The sequence below is a fragment of the Gymnodraco acuticeps genome, unplaced genomic scaffold (assembly GCF_902827175.1).
Source record: "Gymnodraco acuticeps unplaced genomic scaffold, fGymAcu1.1, whole genome shotgun sequence".
Classification (NCBI taxonomy): domain Eukaryota; kingdom Metazoa; phylum Chordata; class Actinopteri; order Perciformes; family Bathydraconidae; genus Gymnodraco; species Gymnodraco acuticeps.
Genome location: NW_022992073.1, coordinates 67,523 through 90,274, shown reverse-complemented (window position 1 = coordinate 90,274; position 22,752 = coordinate 67,523). Strand labels below are relative to the sequence as shown.

Sequence of the window (22,752 nt, the reverse complement as noted above, 5' to 3'; positions counted from 1 at the left end):
AGCCACCTTTAGCTTAGCGGTGGTGACGTGAAGTCATGTGACCGTGCTGTAGTTCCTTTATAGCCCAACATTAGCCACCTTTAGCTTAGCGGTGGTGACATGAAGCCATGTGACCGTGCTGTAGTTCCTTTATAGCCCAACATTAGCCACCTTTAGCTTAGCGGTGGTGACGTGAAGTCATGTGACCGTGCTGTAGTTCTTTATAGCCCAACATTAGCCTCCTTTAGCTTAGCGGTGGTAACGTGAAGTCATGTGACCGTGCTGTAGTTCCTTTATAGCCCAACATTAGCCGCCTTTAGCTTAGCGGTGGTGACGTGAAGTCATGTGACCGTGATGTAGTTCCTTTATAGCCCAACGTTAGCGTTTTACTTCCGGAGATTGCAATTACACTTCAAATATTATTAAAGAGGTGTTAATATGTGCAGAATATCCTGCTCAACAAAATGTAACTCAGTAAACGCAAGTCTCATTAGTTAGTGATTATAAAATGGAATGGAAGTCATAATGTACTTTAAATATGCAGAGAAGTATTAAAGATATAATTTCCTTTCTTTCGTGTGGAAACTAATGTGTTACAAAGTTGACACATGAGCTGTATTGTGATATGTTTGCAGAATGAAGCAATACAACAGTGTCAGAGTCTTCCTCTGCCATCTGTTTTCAATTTGTGTTTTCCATTTCACAAACATCTCTCTGAGAAAAAAAACTGATTACAAAAGTGACGGATGAAATGTGCAGCTTTGACCTTGTTTGATTATCCGAGAAACGTTTTTCATTACAATATAACAACACAAATAAGAGTTTTTCAGACTGAAATTCTGTCGCAGATAGATTAAGAGTTTGATTATGTGTTTATGCATTATACGGGTCATGTTAAAGTGGATTCAGGTAACGACGTGACCGATTAGCCTCAGAAATCGGAGCTTGAAGGGGGAAAACGGAGGATTAGGAGACTAAGGAGGATCTAAGTAATGATCTGTTTGGAGAGATTAGCAGCTCAGAGTAAAGTTCAGGGTGTACAGTCCATCTGGACAAAAGTCACTCGTGTTTACCTTCTAAATATGACATAATAGGATCAAATCAGTCTATATGTTTGTATGGTTGCTTGTGCATTCAGTGTGTAGCCCATTCTGTAGTAGAGTTATCATAACAGACACAAATTGGCAGCCAAAAAGAAAAAGGAAGTGCATCAATAATAAAGTGGGACTGACTTTTGGTGGCCTGCCAAAATGCACCATCATTTCTGCCAATGGCTACAGGTGACCTTCCCCTCCATCATTTGGCTGTAAGTTCAACGCCTCTTTGAACTGTAGTAAGATAAACTGATACAGGGTATATGCAGGAATCCTGAAGTCAAATGTAAGACCTTTTTTAAGACCCTTCCCATACATTTTAAGACCTCATGGCCACTTGGAGGTTTAACCGGTTACCTTGGCGACACACTTTACCTCACATTGACTATATACAGTATTGATTGTCCTTCCTCCTTATCTTCCAACCATTTGGACGCAGACTTGCATTTCCCCATAACGATGTTGTTTAGCAACCGGCGTAAACGGACCTTCGCTCGCTATCAAGCAGTGAGCGTGCGATGTCCTGTTCAGATGACGTCAAACCCAACGGGATGCCATCAATAAACTACACAGAATCACACTACACACCTACGCAATGATTACATTCAGGCAGACTGTAGAATACAACCTCTTTGGACCATTCATATACTTATTGAAAACAAGCTACAAAATGTCATATCCTTGGAAAATGCCGTTTGATACTTTTTAATAGCCTTCATTTTCGCTAAATTGATTGATCAACTTTTAATTCTTTTTAAGACCCGCGGACCCCCTGTGATAGACAATTGTCTTTGAACAACATTTATTGGGGCCATTATAGGTAGAACAATATATCTAAGGTAGCCAGGGGATGCTGGTGGTATCTCAGGTTAATATTTACAAGAACATATATTAGTTTTCTCTGAGATTGAAGCTGCTATAAAATGAAAAATCTATTTTAAACCCTTTAATATAACAGCCAAGGGCATTTTCTGCACTTAATTAATAATATATGCCAAAAAAAATCAAATAATTCAGCAATTTCATCATTTATTTATATCAGAATCCAACTTTTTTTGCTACTTAACAAAACATGATATGTGGCTACCAATACTAATACATGTTAACCATCAAATATGATCAAATCCATCCATCAGAATACTTCCCACTTTTTAAATGTTGTATCTTTTTCAATGGCAGAAATTAGACGTCATATTTTGGTGGAAGTGTTAATTGTCATCTTAATTCCCAAGGACACCCAAATGAGGATAGGTTTTGGACAAAGACCCCACTCGGATGAATCCAAGCCTCATGCTCTCAAATTAACACACTCTCTCTCTCTCTCTCTCTCTCACACACACACTCTCACACACCCACATAAACTATGTGCAGCTGGACAGCTATTCATTGCAGTGAAGTGGAGGCTCTCGTGGAGCAGAAAAGGCTCTTTCAGATCAGCCTGTGGTCAGACACGACTTACAGCTGCTGTCAGCCTGAGCTGAGGATCCTGCTGACTGGCAGAAAAAAGGCCTCTCTCATCTTCATCACTCTGGGAAATGTAGTTAAAATTGACATATGGTCTATAGAGACTCTATACACACTGAACAATAAAGCAGGGTGCATGGCCGTATCCGATAGTTACAGATTCTTCACAATCAAAGCTAATCTGCATTAAATAGTTATTTCCTTTTAGTGGTAAAACATTACATTAATTAAAGAGTGATGGTGTGTGTTTATAGGCAGACCAGGAAGTTAGCATTGCAAGGCTCACTCGACAAAAAGTGGGATTTTTTCCGTTAGATTTTGGTATATTGCGAAAAAAAATTAGATTGGCGGTAGAGTGCAGCAGTCTGCTCTGCGCAGCCGGCTTCCTCCAGGTTTACAGTAAAACAAACTGGTGGTGTGACCAATGGCCATTTACAATTATTAATACTATTACTATTATTAGCATTAGTCTATATTTTGGTTGAAACTAAGCCAGAAAAAAAAAAAGAACATAAATAATAATTAAAAAATATATAAAATCGAATTATAAAAATAATTTTCGATTATGGAGACTGTAACGAATATTCGAATAATCGAATAATCGCTGGCATCCCTTCTCACTAGTGATGTATATACTGACGGATTTTATGTTGCACAACAAAACATTCAAATCTCTTCTGCTCGTGTTAACCACAGACCTTATTCCAGGCCTTACCAAACCCATCCAGAAAAACATTGACTTTTAGACAAAGAAACCAGCTAGCGCTAAGATGCTAACTCATTTCTGGGTTTAGGACTTATTCTTGCACCACTATTTAACTTCAAACGGAATTCTTTGTGGTTTCAGACTAAAAGCAAAACCAGCTATTTTGTCAGTAAACACAAACTGAGTAAGATTGACATTAAAGGTGGGGTAGGTCATTTTTGGAGAAACCAGCTCGAGTGCTTCCTTACAGAACATGACCAATGAGGGCATGAGATGAGTGTGTGCCCAGATGGAAGGCTGACAGGCAGGTAGGCCATCCAGTTACTTTAGCCGGCTCACATGATTGGTCGTGCTTTTTACAGCGCCACGGCTTCCACTGATGACATTTTTATTATGGATTTTTTGTCAAAGCACTTCAGATATTCATTGCGAACATTTGATTTGATTTTCACCATTTGAAACATTTCACTGATCAAGTTCGACAACAAAACAACTGGTAAAACAATGAGTCACAGCCCTGTTTGATCTGTCTGTTAGCAACGTTTCTTAATCAGAAAATAGATCCAATGTTAACTTGATCTCCGGGAATCGAGCTCCACAGCAACAAATCAATCAGTCCCTTTGTGTAATTGAATCACATTATCCTCTGGTAAAGTTATAACACGGGTGTCCCATCTGGAGCACAACTAAGTCTCAAACTAAATTAAACTGAAATGTAATCAAGCGTCAATGTCACACAATTAGCTTCAGATCAGAGTGAGAAGTCTGATGGCTTTATGGATCAGAGGGATTACCGTGAAGCAGAATGTTTTTACAGCACGCATTCATCTAGAAAGGGTAAACGGACCCTAGGAATAACAAGTGAGTTTGTGAGGGTTTGTTCTGCCTTAACCCTGTCTTGCACTTTAAACGACATCGACTAAGTGATTCTGCTGTACTTGTTCCATGGATATAAATAACAAGGTCACTAAAACATGTTCCCTCTTTGTGTTCTGCAGCGAATAAAGCATCAATTAAGCCACTGAAGAGAAAAAAAGACTCAATATCACCAGGAATAAGCACTGTAAACTACATGGGAGGATGGGGAGTTGGTTCTCTGAACATTTAGCAAAAAATGAAGCTAGATGATAGCATCTAGCCAATCTCAAGTAGACTTGATTTAACGGCCCACTCTTTCGAAACGTGACAAACTGCGTGTCCATGTTTCCTGGTGTCATTGAGTAAATCTTGGTTAAAGCCTAATCAGAAATAGCATAAGAGTTGTTCCAAAAGGCCCAACCGTCAACAATAGGGAGGAGATGTCAAATAATTGGTGATAACAGCACACATGTTTTCCTATGAATAGCTAAATGATAGTTAAACCCAGTGAACATTCTCAAAAGGCATGTGAATGGGTGTCAGTGTTGGATTGTCAAACACAGGAAGTTACAGAAATGGCCAGATATCAATATCGGTCCATACGTGACATCAGAAAGGTGTGGGGGGGGTGGGTTTAGAAGCTAATATAGTAACGCAGTGTAGGCGGAGCCGTGACGTCAATGAGAACCATAGAAAAACAACATCAGCCGTTGTCGTCACAGCTCCTCATATCTGCTCAGAAACTAGACAAAAGTTAAACAAGTACAAACCACAGACTGCCTGTGTCATGGCGAATACAGTCGCTGCTTTATTCATGTCTGTAGGCCGTTGTTGTGAGTCTGGACGGTCGGAGCATACACAGCGTTAGCTTAGACAATCTCCATTCAGAAAACACGCATTTTAAAAGGTTTTTCTCTGCCGTCTGTCTGCAGACTTGTCAAAGCATTCATTCATGGTTTTTACTAACCGGTATCAGTATGTTGTTACTTCGGCATCATTTAGAAACGTGTATTACAATTAAATCACGGTCAAATATGTTCATCTTGTTGTAGTTGTAGCCCCCTTGCCAGCGATTCTCTCTCTAGTTTAGCAAACTCAGCCCGACTCAGCCTGGTTGTTGGAACCTCGATTTTATGAGGCCAGAAAAACTGTGAAATAGTACCCGCTAGCCGGAACCACGTCAAGTGGAAACGCAACCAAAAACGCTTAAAGCGAGCTCCGCGCTGTAGTGGAAAGCGCCATAAGTGAGCCGAGCCAAATGATCCAGCTCACTAAAAATAGCCGGAATTCCCATCACTAATACGTAAAGAGATAGTATCTATAAAGGGACGGCTCAATTCAAAATTCAAGTCACGTGACACGACGTCACACACACCGCTCTCGGGATGGACGCCCTCTCAGCCCTGGTCTGGCGGAAACACCGGTTCTGAGGTAATAAACTGGAAGCTTAAGCCCCGTCCTGCTGACCGAGTTGTATTTTCATTGGGTGGGATCATCACTGACATGTCTGAAGTAAGGCTAAAACGATTACCTACATGATCTATTCATCTTTAAATCTATTAATTTATTTTAAAATACCCTTCACGCGTTTATAGTAACGTTTCTCTTTCACACTGCTCATAAATCAATCCACACAACAATACATTTACAACAATATGAAGCAAGATGGGATCTTCAATGAAACATTTATCATCAGATTTGAAACCAATAATGCCAACTGACCCATGATTGGACTTGGTGATTAATCAACCAACGCTTCAGCACTAGCCTTACATAAGTCCAGTATCTATCATTCACAAATGCTCACCGCACACACTTATTTACCCCTTTGGCTGTTGCTTCTCCTGTGAGTTTCTATTGGTCAGGAAGCAGCCAGAGAGCATGCTGGGAGGAGAACGTGATGAATTGAAGGGACAAATTCTACCGGACAGACTGAGGACTAAATGTCAGCGGAGACAACAGGAGACGTGACCTTTACAGAGGAGAGGACTGCCGGTCCACACACACACACACACACACACACACACACACACACACACACACACACACACACACACACACACACACACACACAACACACACACACACACACACACACACACACACACACACACACACACACACACACACACACACACACACACACAACACACACACACACACACACACACACACACACACACACACACACACACACACACACACACACACACACACACACACACACACACACACACACACACACACACACACACACACACACACACACACACACACACACACACACACACACACACACACACACACACACACACACACACACACACACACACACACACACACACACACACACACACACACACACACACAGTACTGATTTAACTCTTCTAATTAAACTTTCAGTGCTAATCAAATTTGGACGTACACCATCAAGACTTTCAATAGTCATCATTTCATTTCAAATCCAGTGTGCAGGCATAGATACAAAACAGTGAAAGAAGATGCTTTAAAGCTACACAGAAATGGTTTAGGAGCATCAGGGTCATCAACAGCTTGACTGCATCTGTTTAAGCTAAATACATTTTGTATTCCTGCTTATAAAACAGTGACGCAGTGCTCAGTTATACCGTTCATTATGGAGGTCCAATGGTTGTCCTTCAGCATGTCCTTACTTACATGTCACTGAAGGACGCCGTTGGCTTGTAAAACTGAGTCATGCTTTTAACTATGTATTTATTCTCTGTGAGATTTGAGCATCTAACAGCTTCTGTTTTCATGTTTTAAGATTGTTAAGTGTGTATGAATGGCTTCTCAGCGTAGTGTCGTGTGCAGATGGACAATTTAGTGTTGGATTTGAATGGGAAATAAAGAATGGTAAATGGACTGCGTTTAAGTGGGGCTTTTCTCCTTTTTGTGACACCTTAAAGCAGGGGTTCCCAACCCTCGGTCCGCGGACCGGTACCGGTCCGCGGAGGTGTTACTGCCGGGCCGCGAAATAGCTGTGAGTTTATCGTAATATTTGCAGAATTATAAATATATAAAAATATTTTTATCATAATATTTTTTTCAAAAAGTGTTTAATGTCCGCACCTATACCAGTCATATTATTTCATCCAGTAGCCTAGTTAATCTTTCACCAGAAAACCGTTGAAAATGGCTTTTATGATGTTCCGAGGGATTCGGCGGCTCAGCCTGGTCTCAGCCTCTCGTGCGCACGAGAAAGTTACCGGTGCGCCAAGTAGGAAGAGGAGCGCACAGGAGACAACCGCTTAATTGCAGACTGTAATGTTTATGTGGGGAAATGGCAGTGCATACATTATTTGAGATATATTTCAAACTCGGACTTCATTTTAAGGACATGTCGGCCAGGGGTGTAGAGCTATATGTTTATTTTATTAGCTTTTCTTTTTAATGACAGATTTGAAATGCCATTTTCTTAATGTCTTTCATTTTTTTGTAAAGCACTTTGAATTGCCTTGTGTTGAAAGTGCTATATAAATAAACTTGCCTTGCCTTTGTTTAAGCACCGGCTTGGCAAAACAGGAGAGTAAACCAGTCTGCCTTGATCTATGAATTCATGTCCGGGACTCTCACGGTATCTGCTGCCCGCAGCTGTTTGAAGGAAACCCTCCTTCACTTCATGAAATGGCTGCAGGCAGCATCAGGAGGCAGCGGGATGTGTAACTCCGCCTCTGAGAAGTGCAGCACCAGCGCGCCGAGAGCTGTGCCTTTTTACGCAGCGCCTTCGCTGTGTTTACCTTCATCAGAACAGCGAGTGACTGCAGGCTGCTACGTGTTAACCACACACACCTCTACACACATCTCCACACACACATCTCCACACACACATCTCCACACACACATCGAACTGCCCGATTACTCCCCCTTTTATTAGTTTAATGAAGGAGATGTCCAGTCACCAAGGCGCATGGTGTGTGTGTGTGTGTGTGTGTGTGCTCTGCTCAGCTCAGCTCAGTGTTTGTGTCTGTCCGACACCGGCATTTGTTTTCAAATGACCATGAACAGTAATTTACACACATCTGGCTAACTCCATAGGTAGCCTATATGCGGGAGTTCCCAAAATAATCTTAATCTTAATCTCGATGTAGAGCTAAATGCTGTCGAACGTGCACCGGAACGAACGTCACTATCATAATATCTTCTGAAAACAAATGCCAGTGACACACACTTTTCCGAAAAACCAAAAAAACGACACCGGTTCTTTTTTAAACGTTGTTAATATGTTTTGGATGCATATTGTTCTAGTATTTGTTCAGGCTGTTACATACAATTAGCCTCTGTTGCTACCTGCTGGTGAGTAAATATTAAAATCAGTTAAAATTGACAACCGGTCCGCGATTTTTTTTTAATGTATCTGCCGGTCCTTGGCACAATAAAGGTTGGGAACCCCTGCCTTAAAGCACTTTGACAAATAAAAGTCAGCATTCATACACACAGAGGCTGCCTTACAAGGTGCTAAGAGGTACTAACATTCCCACACTCTTGGTTATTGCAAGCTATTTTGAGGTAAAGTATCTTGCCCAATCATTTCTTGAGCATCCTAACTGCAGGACCTTATCTATCTATCTATCTAGCCTAGCGAGCTATCTATGCATGCCAGCCAGCCATTCAGCGAACGAGCCAGCGAGCCAGCGAGCGAGCGAGCGAGCCAGCCAGCCAGCCAGCGAGCCAGAGGCGAGCCAGCCAGCCAGCCAGCGAGCCAGCCAGCGAGCCAGCCAGCCAGCAGCCAGGCAACGAGCCAGCGAGCCAGAGAGCAGCGAGCCAGCCAGCGAGCCAGCGAGCCAGCGAGCAGCGAGCGAGCGAGCAGGAGCGAGCCAGCCAGCCAGCGAGCGAGCGAGCGAGCCAGCCAGCCAGCGAGCCAGCCAGCCAGCCAGCGAGCAGCCAGCAAGCCAGCCAGGCAGCGAGCGAGCAGGCAGCCAGCCAGCCAGCGAGAGAGCGCCAGCCAGCCAGCCAGCCAGCCAGCGAGCCAGCGAGCGAGAGCGAGCCAGCCAGCCAGCCAGCGAGCGAGCGAGCCAGCCAGCCAGCGAGCCAGCCAGCCAGCAGCCAGCCAGCAGCCAGCGAGCAGCAGCGGGAGCCAGCCAGCCAGCGAGCGAGCAGAGAGCCAGCCAGCCAGCCAGCCAGCCAGCGCAGCCAGCATCCAGCGAGCCAGCAGCCAGCCAGCGAGCGAGCGAGCGAGCCAGCCAGCCAGCGATCCAGCCATCCAGCCAGCGATCCAGCCAGCCAGCCAGCGAACGAGCCATCGATCCATCCATCCATCTATCCATCTATCTATCCATCTATCCATCCATCCATCCATCCATCCATCCATCGATCCATCTATCCATCCATCCATCCATCCATCCATCTAACTATCCATCTATCTATCTATCTATCCATCTATCTATCTATCTATCCATCCATCCATCCATCCATCTATCCATCTATCCATTCATCCATCTATGTTAAAATATATCCTATGAGTACAGTAAGTGCAGATCGTACCGCTGACCTCCCCATTGGTGGCCGCTCTAACTCCTGATCCACAGTGTGAAGCCACAAAAGACAAAGTTGGGATCTGTTGAGAGTAACAGTGGCTCAGCTGCTCATCCCTGAAATGTTTGCTGGCAGGGCCGATTAGGGAGCGCCTCGTATCCCTGACTGATGGGGCTGCGAGCAGAGCCTGTCTGGGTCTAACTACCTGCTCTGACCTTTGAGCAAGGTGCAGTGTAGCCATCATTTGTCCCAGCAGCAAAAGCAGGGGACTAACCTTCAGTCTTATTGGGAGCACTGGTGCCAACCAACCCTCAGCATCAGTGGCATCTGAGACAAAACCTTTCCTGTCTCTTCATCACCACCAGTGTCCTCCTCTCTCTAATTTTGCTTTCTAAAATAATAAGATATAGACGACTTCATTGTTGTACTAGCTAAAAGGATTGTTCATGAAGTTCTATGCCTTTATGTACATGTGAAAAGCACGATTTGCACCTGTATGTTTGATGTTTATTTATGTTAAAGCAAGAAACAGAGTTTGAATGTGATATACAAGCGCTCTGAACAGAATCTCAGAGTGTAAAAGCGAGGGAGAACTTTGGGTCAGTGTGCACACATCTGACCCTCAAAACCCTTTCTTGCTTGTCAAGTAGAATTTGCAGGACGTGAGGGTATAAACAGTGACTGCGGTGGATCATAAATCATCATGCACTCATAAATGCGACCACATTTCATTATAACTTACGAAAAATGACCTGTTTGGGACATTTTGGACGCAATCTGGAGCCCTGGATGGTACGTTTCTGTGTGTCACTGTATATACATGTTTCTGCATATGTAAATGTTCTGTGTTATTAACAATAAGGTTGACCAGCTCCATCACATTCACAGATTGATAAGTGTCCAGTGCTGCCCATATACTTGGATAGAGTTATTTTAAAGCTCTTTGACTCACTATCACAGCATTACACATTTTGGCTGATATTCCTGCACTGCTCAATTCAGACTCACCTGGAACACAACAAGGAAATACATACAGAGAGAGAGACTGTATTTGTCCCAGGAAAATCACTCGTTTAAAATTCTGGCTATCTATTTTGGCTGTCAGCAGAAGTACTTTCAACGAGTGTGAAGCAGAACTGGGATTCAATCTCTGGAAATCAATCAACTATAAGATCATCCTAAACACCATGACATATAAATATCCAACATAAGCCACAATATAGGGATGTCCCGATCACCTTTTTTTGCTCCCGATCCGATTCCGATCATTTGATTTTGACAATCTGCCGATACAGATTTTTCCGATCCGATCTTTATGCAATGCATTAAGAGAAAAAAAAGATAACAGATAACGGCTGGTCATCCAACGCGATGAATTCAGCTCTCTTGGCTGTTATTTTTTTGGCCTTTTCACTGTTCTGGGCCAGTTTCTCTTTCCTTTTAAAAGTCTCTGAAAGGTTGTTTCAGTGCCGTTCCCTGAGTGGCCGCTGTGTCCTCGTCGTGTTGTTGGTGTTTGTTTCTCAGGTGGCGTATCAGATTGGTCGTGTTGAACGTAGCTCTGTTCTTTCCACCACGCGGAACCTCCGCCTTGCAAACATTGCATCTGGCTGTTACACTGCCTTCGCTTTCAATTTTATAATACTTCCAAACTCCTGACATTTTCTCCGTCCCGACTCCCGAGTCACCAGCTGAACGTAGCCTCTCGTTAGCTTACTGCTACTATTAGACACTGCGCCCACTCTGTTGCCAGCTTTGAGAGAAATAACCGGGTCTGAAAACAAGCCCAAGAGAAGCAACACATACATGATGTTGTGTAATTTTAAACCACAACTAAGTCCTCAGGATGACTTTAGGACGTGAACATGGTCCTTTTTGTTTTGTAACATTAAATAAAATAATAAAAATATTTTATACAATTATTTTTTTTTTTTTATTCCCGATCCCCGATTTTTTTCTCTCGATTCCGATCTTTTGAAAATCACGTGATCGGCTCCGATCCCCGATCACGTGATCTCTACCACAATACAAAGTGAGAATTATCAACGAGTCAAGTCGATCGTGTTTACTACTTGAAAAAAGGCTGCCTGTAAAAGACGCACACTTGGAAGTGAATGACAGAAAGTTGGACTCATGCAAATGAACCGCACATGCAAAATCCAAGAGAGCATTATCTTATTAAAGACTTGGCAGACAAACACTAGCAGAGAGAGTTATTCAAAACGGTCTGCCAGGAGAAAATAAGTTCCTATCGCTAAAAGGGTCAGGTCCTTTTTTTTAAAATGTTACTGATTTGTTTGGTTTAATTTTGTGCCTGATGTGTTCTCTTCTGTCTGTAACTATTATATTTATAATGCTTAGTTTAGTCCATGTCTGTGATCTTAATTAAATACGGACAACAAATTGCGGAGCGCTCAAAAGCATAGACATCATTTTTTTCATTTTAGTCAATAAAGCACCAGAGAGATTTATTTATACATTCACTTTGCTTACTCGCTGGCTGAAGGATAAGGATGTCCCCTGGGGCCTCATTTATAAACGGTGTGTACGCTCACAAGATGGCGTACGCCAGTTTCTACGCAATGTTTGCGATTTATAAAAAACAAACTTGACGTGAAAACGTGCGGTCCTCCACGCAAACTCTACCCCATGCGTACGCACTACGCACAAACACGGGAGAGACGAGAAACTGCGACACCGTTGGCAGAAGGAAGAATGGAGAGAAATATGTGGAAATAATACCATCAATAAAATGTTACCTCTCATTTATCATATATGAAGAATTCATTTTCAAACATTGATTAAAGCCAATCTTAAAATGATTAAACGAACGTCTGTTTGAGACTCCTCAGTGCTCACAAACACATAACGTGGAGAAATAAATAAATACGGATATGTTATTTAAAAGCACCTCGAATATGTTCTCTTGTTAAGAAATGTTTTCTCATAAATGATGCGGTAAGCAGGAGGACAGAATTACGTCTAAACTGACGCCGTGTTGCATTTCTATAGGTTGTAGATACGAGCATGGTTTTATATACCATCACGTTTAATCGTGTTTTATGCCGTTTAACAAGACTTGACAAGTCGCTCGTAAAACACAGGAGGTATGGAAGCTAAGAACACCATATGGTAAATTGTACAGCTGAATAGAACACAACACATTAGTTGTATTTCCTTTAACTGGTGGATTATGGATATATAGTATATCCATAATACAAATACAAAACAATAATTCAGATCCAGTCGTCATGACTCCACTCCGGAGGGATTCCCCGTTCACTTCTTTCAGTCTCTCATCAAGGGGGGGTCTCCTGTCCCCGGTACAAACACACTGCCTGAGGAAGGCTGTGTGTATTGTTTTTGTCATTAACCTTTTTCGGACCACTTTATTTATTTATTTTGGTGACGATCCGACCTCCATGCTGCGACTCTGGTTCAAACGGCATCCACCAAACAATAGGATTTATCTCCACCTCCCCAAAATAACCAGAATCTGACACGGTGTGAGATGTCTTTTGTAGCTGTTCTGTCGTCATTTCCTGCGATCTCCTTCATGCAGTCAGTCAGAATGAATGAATGGCTATTTATAGGTAAATATGGGCAGTCTTTTAAGAATCGGAAAATGTCTGTGCGTATTTATTTGCTTTGTCCTACGTAAGCAACCTTCCCACGTAAATCCTACGCAAGGCTTTATAAATGAGGCCCCTGGTCTTTAAAAAAACAACTAAGAAGTCGTGCGGGATGCAACAAAGGCTGACATAATCTATCAAACAACCTTTCATTTTGTATTACTTTCCATAACCACAAAGTAAACAAAGATGGGACCACACACACACACACACACACACACACACACACACACACACACACACACACACACACACACACACACACACACACACACACACACACACACACACACACACACACACACACACACACACACACACACACACACACACACACACACACACACACACACACACACACACACACACACACACACACACACACACACACACACACACACACACACACACCACACACACACACACACACACACACACACACACACACACACACACACACACACACACACACACACACACACACACACACACACACACACACACACACACACACACACACACACCATGAATATCCATACAAAATGTACAGGGCCACCTGCTGAACACAATACAAAGGCCATAGCACTAGAAGCACATCCTCCGTACAGCTCCAGACTACACACAGCGGGCCATCAGCACACCAAAAAAAAGCAAGAGCACATTACTTACCCTCCATTCCCCTGAGACATCCACCAACACCGCCTTTTGCTCCTTTCAAATATCAGTATAAATCGTTGTCAAAGACAAAGTGAAAGTGAGTTTTTTCGTCCCTCTTTCTACTCAGAAATCAAGATAGTGTTTCTCCACTGGCTGTCCACGATCCATAAAGGGATCCAAGCAGCAGCTAGCTGTCTTTCACGGAGCACATTTACGAGTGGGGGGCCCCCGGCTGTGGTTTGTTTTCCTTGATTGGCCGCTCTCAGTGAGTGACAGCAAGCCTACGCAATTGTGAGGCGGCTGTGTTCTGCTTGCTCTTTAGTAAACCAGCAGAAGAGAGAAAAATACAGGGTGGGGGGTTGGCGGGGGTTTGTAGATGGCAGTCCAGCCAATCAATAACATGGATTTTAATGAAGGGGGGCGGGGCAGGTGCTCCTTACCCTTCCTCCTGCAGAGGTAACCATGACAACCCATAAATGACCCTACAGCAGAATTGATGAAGGAGCCGCCTCGGTGCAGATATACAGATATGGACGAGGCTCAGTCAGTCCTTCAATCCTGTGACTGTTGTAGCGGAAATACGTTTTTGAGTCTTCAAAAGAATCCATTATGATTTCAAGCAACCGCTTTTATTACACACATTCTCTCCTCAGTGTTTCCAATAGACGGTATTTGCCAGACCATGATTGGAGAAATTGGCCCGACAAATTTAAATCTCTTTGGTCATTTTGTCCGGTGAAGGAAATTCCCCCGGAGAACGATTTAAATGTATTATAAATTGGCTGAATAGAGGAGTCAGCACAAGCCCCTCTCATTGGTTGTCAATTTTTTTGTCTTACTTCCTTTACGATAAACATATATTATGACTTTTAAAAAAGGGACTTGTTTTGCTTGAAATATCCTATTTAAAAAGGTTTATTATTTAAATCAACATGATTTGATAATGTCATTCACACGTTTACTTCTGAGTGTTTTTAGTAGACGGTATTTGCCGGACTGTGATTGGAGAAATCGGACACATTTGTATCTCTTTGGTCATATTGTCTGGTGAAAATAATTAGGCTGCATACACTTATCAGTACAAGCCTCTCTCATTGGTCATAGTCTTTTACGGGACTGGTTTTACTTGCAATATCCTACATAAAAAATGTAATTATTAAAATGTAAATGTTTAGATAATGTCATTAGCCTTCTATTACGTGTTTTTAAGCTAAAAAAAAAATATGTAACCGGTATTTCCTCTTTGTCTGGGACATTAAAATCTTTCTGACAAATGTTTATCTCACTGGTCATACTGGTGTAAAATAATTCCCCCTGAGCAAAATGTTAAGTGTATTTAAAATGTGCTTAATCTTTGCGGACACATTGACCGGCACCAATTTTTTCTAATGGGAATGCTGCTACTCCTAAAATCCACCCTGTGTCACTCCAATTTTCAAGATGGGCACTGAGCAGCTTTAATGGACTAAGTGGGGGTTAAGTGCCTTGCTCTAGAGCCCCTCAACAGTGGCTGTTAAGGGGACGGTGAAACATTATCATTTGCTTTCACCGGACGCAGAATTTCCCTCTCGATCCATTGATTAGATCAAGTGACCTCGTAGTCAAAAGGCACTTTCTTTCCGTCTGCAGCCCGCTGAGCTACTAAGACAAAGATGGAGGAGAGCCCGGTGAAATTAAATGGCTGACAAGGTTAGCCGCGGTTCTATGGTAGCGTTTGAACATGAGGATGACAAATGTGGTGATTTCCGCTGCGAGATGACTCTGACTTGATTCAATTATCACCGTGCTTCCATGAACAACCACCAAGAAGAATTATCATGCACCAATCTCAACTGACGGTACTTTAATTGACCCCTTTATCTAGACGGAAACCAGTAATGAAGAGGGTCTAAATTCTTATTTTGACCTCATTTCACAGCACAATTATATTTTTGAAGCAACAAGGCTCTTTTAAAAAGCTCAGAAATAGGGTTAGGGTTGGGACAAATGCGAGATAATCCCAGCATGTGCCGGTGAAGAGGCTTTAAATCCAGGTGTTTACACTACACTGAAAATCAAACAGAATGCTTCAAGACTTGTCAAATTATCGCCTCAATAATTTATTCCTCCTTTCCCTAGAAGACCTATCATTTGAAAACCATCAAGCACCAGAGAAATTAGACGTTTTCTTTGTGTCATTGTGGAAAAGAGATCACAGACTTTCTCTCCGCAAGCAGACAGAACTGTATCAGCCAAATCATATTCTGTCCATACCATGCAAGCCCTCGGGTGTTAATCATATTCAAACTCGTTCTGCAAGCTTCCCAAAAACTCCCTTTTCATCAGGAGCCAAGCACACATAATGATTATGGCCGAGGGAGTTTGCCAAGAACAGTTTTTATTCCTCACCTCGGCCCTCCACAGCAGAGGGTCCAACTTATCCCACTAATTGGCATTCTGTTGGTTTATGTCGCTCTCTAATCTTTACTCAATGCTTCTGTCGGACTAACTATGTTGTGAAAGAATATGATCATCCAGAGCGGCAGGGACGTTACAGCTTCAGGCATGAGTCTCAGCTCAATAAGCTACTCGAATATTCTGTGTTGTTTTTGAATCTCGATACTAGGGCTGCTCGATTGTGGCAAAAATCATAATCTCGATTATTTGGGTCAATAATTGATATCACGATTATTAAAAACGATTATCCATTTACTTTGAATGTGAACAGTATGTTTTTAACAGTTGATTACCCTGAACTTTAAGTATAATTCAACTGAAAAACCAATACAAAAAAAAAATTATAAAAAAAAAAAAAAGTAATAATAATAATTAAAAAATAATCATTTTATTTCGATTACGTTGTTTTCGTAATCGTTGCAAGCCATAATCGTAATTGCGATTAAAATACGATTAATTGAGCAGCCCTACTCAATACCAATATTTGGATTCAGTCAAAACACATTTTATACAAGTATTTAGAAATGTACATTTTTAAAACCAGACTATTCCACAGAAAAAGGATCCAGAACTAGACGTTGCTCATAATGACATTTAGTTTGAGCCAAAGGGCTTCAGCTTCGGCCTCGATGGGAATTCCATCCATACTGAAATCCAAAAAGGAGGACAAAAATACTTGTGTAAGCCAACAGGGTTTTGGAATATTGCAGAAAATAGGATCTTTGGTAAACACTTTTATGATACTTAAAAGTTTTGTTTAGTAGGATATGTATTCCACATATTAACACCCGTTCTATAGATGTTGAAAGGTAAATGCAATTGGTAGAAGTAAATGCTAACGTTAGGCTATAAAGGAACCACATCCTTGTCACATGACTTCACTACAACACCGCTAAGCTAACGGCGGCTAATGTTCTGAACATAGAAGCTTCAGGCACTTAACGGCCCGTCCACACAGCGGCGTGCGTTGACGCTTGGCGGTGAGCGTATCTGAAGCTTGGGGATTTTTTGCGAGCAACGCGACCAACAACCAATCACATGAATCTCCCGCCCCCGACATACAAAGCAATAGCAATGTTAAAACGAAGTAAACTGGATATAAACTCCCCAAACAGGCGAAAACCTACCAGTTTCACCCACTGTCTCTGCCACCTCCCTCCATGCCTCGCTCCTCCGGTTTGTATCCCGGTAGATGAACAGAGACTGATCATACAGCACCGGGTGATTCTCTACCGCTATAATGAATTTTCCCTCCATTTTTTTGAATATGAGGAAATGACCTGCGTAGTCTCTCCCAGCATACACGCGGTTTGATTGGCTAGCGCTTGTACTGGCAGATTTGCATTAACGGGATTTCATTGGCTGACGCCTCCATCGAGGCGTCAAAAGTTGAACATTGCTCAACTTTTGAAGCCAGCAACGCTCCACGTCACTTCCCAAAATGCAGTTCGGCTAAAAGTGACGTCACCCCATTCAAAGTGAATGGGCAGAAGCGTTGGAAGCTTCAACGCACGCCGCTCTGTGGACGGGCCGTCAAGGTGGGGTAGGTAATTCACTTCAGAAACACTTGTTGTTATATTCCATGGAATGCTCTTAACATCCCGATAGCAATGAATGCATGAAATGCTTTGACAATAAATACATAAAAAAATGTCATCTGTGCACAAATGTATCTCGTGTCCTCATTGGTCATGTGCGCGTCCGTGTGTGTTGGAGGAGGGGCTCTGTGAGGAAGTCTGAAGGAAGGGGCAGATTTGTTTCGGCTGCGTACTTTCAAATTATAGCGCACTTGAGCTGGTTTCTCCATTCTTACCTACCCCACCTTTAAGAGAGGAGTATTTACTGACGTAGAACAAAAAACGTGAACATCTCTTACTCTTCTGTTAACCAGACTTTATTTCAGGCATCTAACTAAAAACATGTTCAAAGGAACATTGGCTTCGAGACAAATTAAGTGCTTAAATGCTTACTCCAGGTTTAGGACTCATTCCTGCGATGCTTAATGTTTGGACCTCCAAACTTAAAGAAAAGTCGCCATGCATAAAGCAGGAGGGGTGAGCGTGCAGAGATTCAGCACAATGACCTCACCTCCTCTGGTTCTGGCCAAACCCCTGATCATTACGACTCTTGGGTCTGAGCTGTGTTACTGTTGGCACTGAGGACCGCTGGAGTTACGGATGGCAGCGGCAAATGGTTCTGTTTCCTGAATACTTTCACAACCAGCCGTCGAGCCATATATGGAGATTTTGAATAACAGTAAAATGACTTTCGATGATGTCAAACGTTTCCCTTTTGTTTTTGAATAGTTGAGATCCTGTCTGAACATCCTGTGGTTTACTAAATATTTTAAGTTATGAATGATGAAGGCAGCCGATAACCATTCAAATCAACAACAAAAACTTCAAAAATACAGCCCTATTTTACTCCACTGTGAAACAAAAAATGTATTTACATGGTAACTGCATTTCTTAAAGACCAGGTGTTTATATCAAGCATTAATAGACCAAATAGATATCATATAATATAGCACTGAATAATAACAACTTTTTTCTGTAGAATCATTAGAGTTATCAGTGTAGTGTTGTTTACATTTGGAGTATTTTTTGAAAAATCAAAAGGCGAATTGAAACGGCAATAGCTTAAATCATACCTGGTATTTTCATTAACTTGGAATGAAATATTAAAAATGTATATTCGCAACTCCTTACTATTGCTAGACGCTTCACAATGTCAATTGAGTATCAAGCCATTTTGTCAATAAAACCATGATCTCAGTATTGGTGGCGACTGAAAAAAACCGCTTCATTACATTACATTGCATTTAGCTGACGCTTTTATCCAAAGCGACTTACAATAAATGCATTCGACCAGGAAGACACAAGCTTCACAACCAGGTTCACATTTCCACTCTTTCAAAAAATTCAATATTGGATGTGAAACTGAGAGAACAAGCTTCACGGAGAGATGTTTCCATTTGTTGGGGGAGGACTTGGGGTCAGAGGTCAGGATCCATGAGAAAACATAAGTGAGTCCTTCATGGTTTTGTCCTTTCTCAAGATCCCTTTATCTAAAATAAGTGTTCTTTTTGGCTCGCTCAAGCCCGAGCCACTACATGAGCCGGAGAGACAGAAATAGCCGAATCAGCAGTTACCACAGAAACCCCATCACTGCCGCTTTCCGCGTTCTTACCGAGGTTACCACAGCAACAGAGATAACTGGTTGCCGTCAGAGAGCTGTTTGGCTTTCATCAAATGGGTATTTTCCGTAAGCACCTTATTCTGCTTGGTGCAACAAACAAATACAAGTCATAAAAACCCAGACCGTCCTCAGCAAGACAGTTTAAATCCCGTTAGTGGCTTATCCCTGCGTTGAAAGATGATGTGATCTTATCGGGCAGCAAAAAAAATCCAGCTTTAAAAACAACATAATGGCCTCTGATGAAAATAGCACTGGAGAGAGATGTATGCAACATGAGTGAGAGAAGGTTTTGGCCTACAGCAATCGTACCACCATCAAACATACCTCCATTTTCCAATTGCATTTCCCCGAGCTCATCCTTATCTTATGTTGGATATCTAACATTCATCCCAGAAATAGCCTGGTGCACGCTCAGTGTGGCGTTCAGAGTATGTGGACGAGCCTCACTCTATTTTAGACCGGGGGGATATCCAAGAAGACTTTCAAAAGCTTAAAATTCCACAGTATCACACACCCAACAGAGCATATTACAGATTGTTTAGGGTCCAAACTTTAAGTATTCTCACACCCTATGATCAGAACATAAGGGTTTCACATTCACACTAGGGCTGCACGATTTTGGGAAAAAATCTAATTGCGATTTTTCTGACAGATATTGCGATTCGAGATATGTTTTTTTTAAGCGACCCAACGGAAGATTATTGTAAAATGCGGCCATATCTCCGGCTAGGAAGGTCGTATCAACGTGCTCCCGTCTCTAGCACCCCGCAGCCCGAGCTACGAGTGAAAGAACTAAACTTACATGAAACTTCCGTTGGGTTGCTTTAAAGTCAAGCTTCAGTTTAAGATTCACCCTGTAATAGAAATGGAGCATTACTAACCTGACTCAGATGGTTTCACCAAACCATCTAGGAGAGCTCCGTTGGAAGCCATTTGGAAAAGTATTTCAAAAATACTTGGCAGGTGATTGGATCAATCTGTCTATCACCTTCTATCACGGGCCACTTCTGATTGGTTAACAATGGCTGGTAGATGTGAAGCACAGCACTTCTGATTGGTTAACAATGGCTGGTAGATGTGGAGCACAGCACTTCTGATTGGTGTGGATGACTGACACACAAGAACAAAAAAATAATAAATAAATCGCAGGCTTTGCGATTTCATAATCGCATCATTTAAAATCGCGATTTCGATTTAAAATCGATTAATCGTTCAGCCCTAATTCACACTGATGTTATGATCAAATCCTTCTGATTTCAGGAGTGGTTTTCACACTGAGATACAATCAAACCAGTGTCGATCAGGATTATAATTAGAAATGTATCTACTAAACAGAAAAAAGGTTATTTTAGCCGCTAACCCGCTATCCTTCTTGTTAAATATGATACATGCGTACCTTGATAAGCGGAAAGACAATTAAGGGATAGCTAATTGCCAATTTAGTGTTCAGTGATGACATGTTATGGTAAATGTGTGTGAATACGAGTTGAAATGATTGCAAACAAACATTATCTATTATTAATGTGGAAAAGGCAAGAGGGGGTTGAGTGGGGGGAGGTGGAGTATTTGTCTTTCTGTAGTAACATGTGTAAATGTATGTTTGTGTCATCTTGTAAGGATAGATTGAAAAAGCGCTGAATCTAAATAATGAGATGCAAGTTAATGCAACATGGCGATGGATGAATATGGACTTACAGAAAGAAATGCAGTTATTACCCATTAAACGAGGAAGGAGGAGGGATGGTGTAATACAGCAGTACCTTTAAAAGCAAGGCTAAAAGGTGAACGAGACTCGAAAGCTTACATTATTGTCCGACAGGGACCATCAACTTTCCTACAGAGACGGAGCCAGCTCAGCTCACTGTGAAACCTTTGTTTCCCAGGCTTTTGTAGTCATTGCTCTCGTATTGTTGGCTGCCTAATAAAGCCACAAATTGCCCAAAAATACCAAAATGTTCTGGCAATGGCTCAGACACATTTCTCAGTAAATTCATGTGGTATGAACTCTATGACTTTACCATAATAACGGAGATTTTTCAAACCTTATTTAGAATTTCCCAAGAGCCGAGACACAGTCCAGACAGCTTTTAAACAGGCCAGACAGTTAAAGGCCACCAAGATAATTATTCTGAATCACCATACATCAACAATAGACACTAAACAAACGACAAAATGCTCTGATACTGACCAGCAAAAGTCATCTGGAGCAATACTTTTGAATGGCTTCATCTTCTTTCATTCATATGCAGTGCTTTATGATGTTGGCTTTGCTTAGAGAGCTTACAATGCATGCTGCCTGAATAAGAAATATACATAGTGAGTGCTTATATACTACAAACTGAGGTCCATATTATTCTACCAACACCACATTGCCATTATAGCACTCTGGAGTTCATAAACCACAATGCACCGCTCCACCAAAGCATCAAAGGGCATATTAAACTATTAGTAATACCAACAAAAGAGTGATGTGTCACTGGTGGTCCCTTCGCTGCCATCAATGGTAATAAGATCTAAGTTCCTCTAAGACACTTTGACACTAGTAAATCAATAGCCCCAAGGCTGCGGTTCTGACAGAACAGGCTGGGGTGCATTTCATTTAACTACAAGTGACTGGTTTTAATACAACCTGACAATATTGTAAGAAGTGTTCCACCTCTCTGTCACTGCTGTGTGCTAATAATAAAGTTTAAATGACTATAAGAGAAGAAATCAATACTGCTTCAGGCAGGAAACATTTTTGTGCCACTTAGAAAACGGCAAGTACTGACCTCTATTCTGGTAGTATGAATAATTGTACTTTACAGCTACTGATTTGTACATTTCTTCCAACACAGGGGACGATGTAGAGAAAGCAAGATAGAGCAGTCGCCATTCACCCACACCTGCTTTAAATTGGTTTGTAAAGAGAGATGGGGGCAGGGAAGTGACAGCTGATGAGGTCATATGTCTAGAAATGAGCCCAATCTAAGCCTGTGTGGAAAGGTAATTGCATTCACCCAGAAGTGAGTGAAATGGATGAGGTTTCTACACACATTGGTGACAAAGAGGTGCATTTTTAGACTTCATGGACCATATATTTCTTTACATCTGTTTACAATTTGTTAAAAATGACAGTATCTTTTAATTGAGAGAAACCAGTGCGTATGTAGGGGTGAATGTAGCTGAAGTGTAGATTAAACTGTCTTCTGTGTATTGCCGAATACATCTTGAGAACTTTGAAAACGAGTAATGGATT

The 22,752-nt window shown here is 41.9% G+C and overlaps 1 protein-coding gene across 4 annotated transcripts in view; it reads right to left on the bottom strand.

Moving 5' to 3' along the window:
• LOC117537163 (suppressor of tumorigenicity 7 protein homolog) overlaps positions 1-22,752 on the bottom strand; it is a gene marked incomplete at its 3' end in the record, with an annotated part of 63,898 nt that overhangs the window by 12,210 nt on the left and 28,936 nt on the right. The window contains 1 exon segment of one of the 4 annotated variants that reach the window (XM_034202304.1): positions 13,893-14,214. Within the exon segment in view, the coding sequence (XP_034058195.1) occupies positions 13,893-13,899 (7 nt within the window). 4 annotated transcript variants of the gene reach the window in all.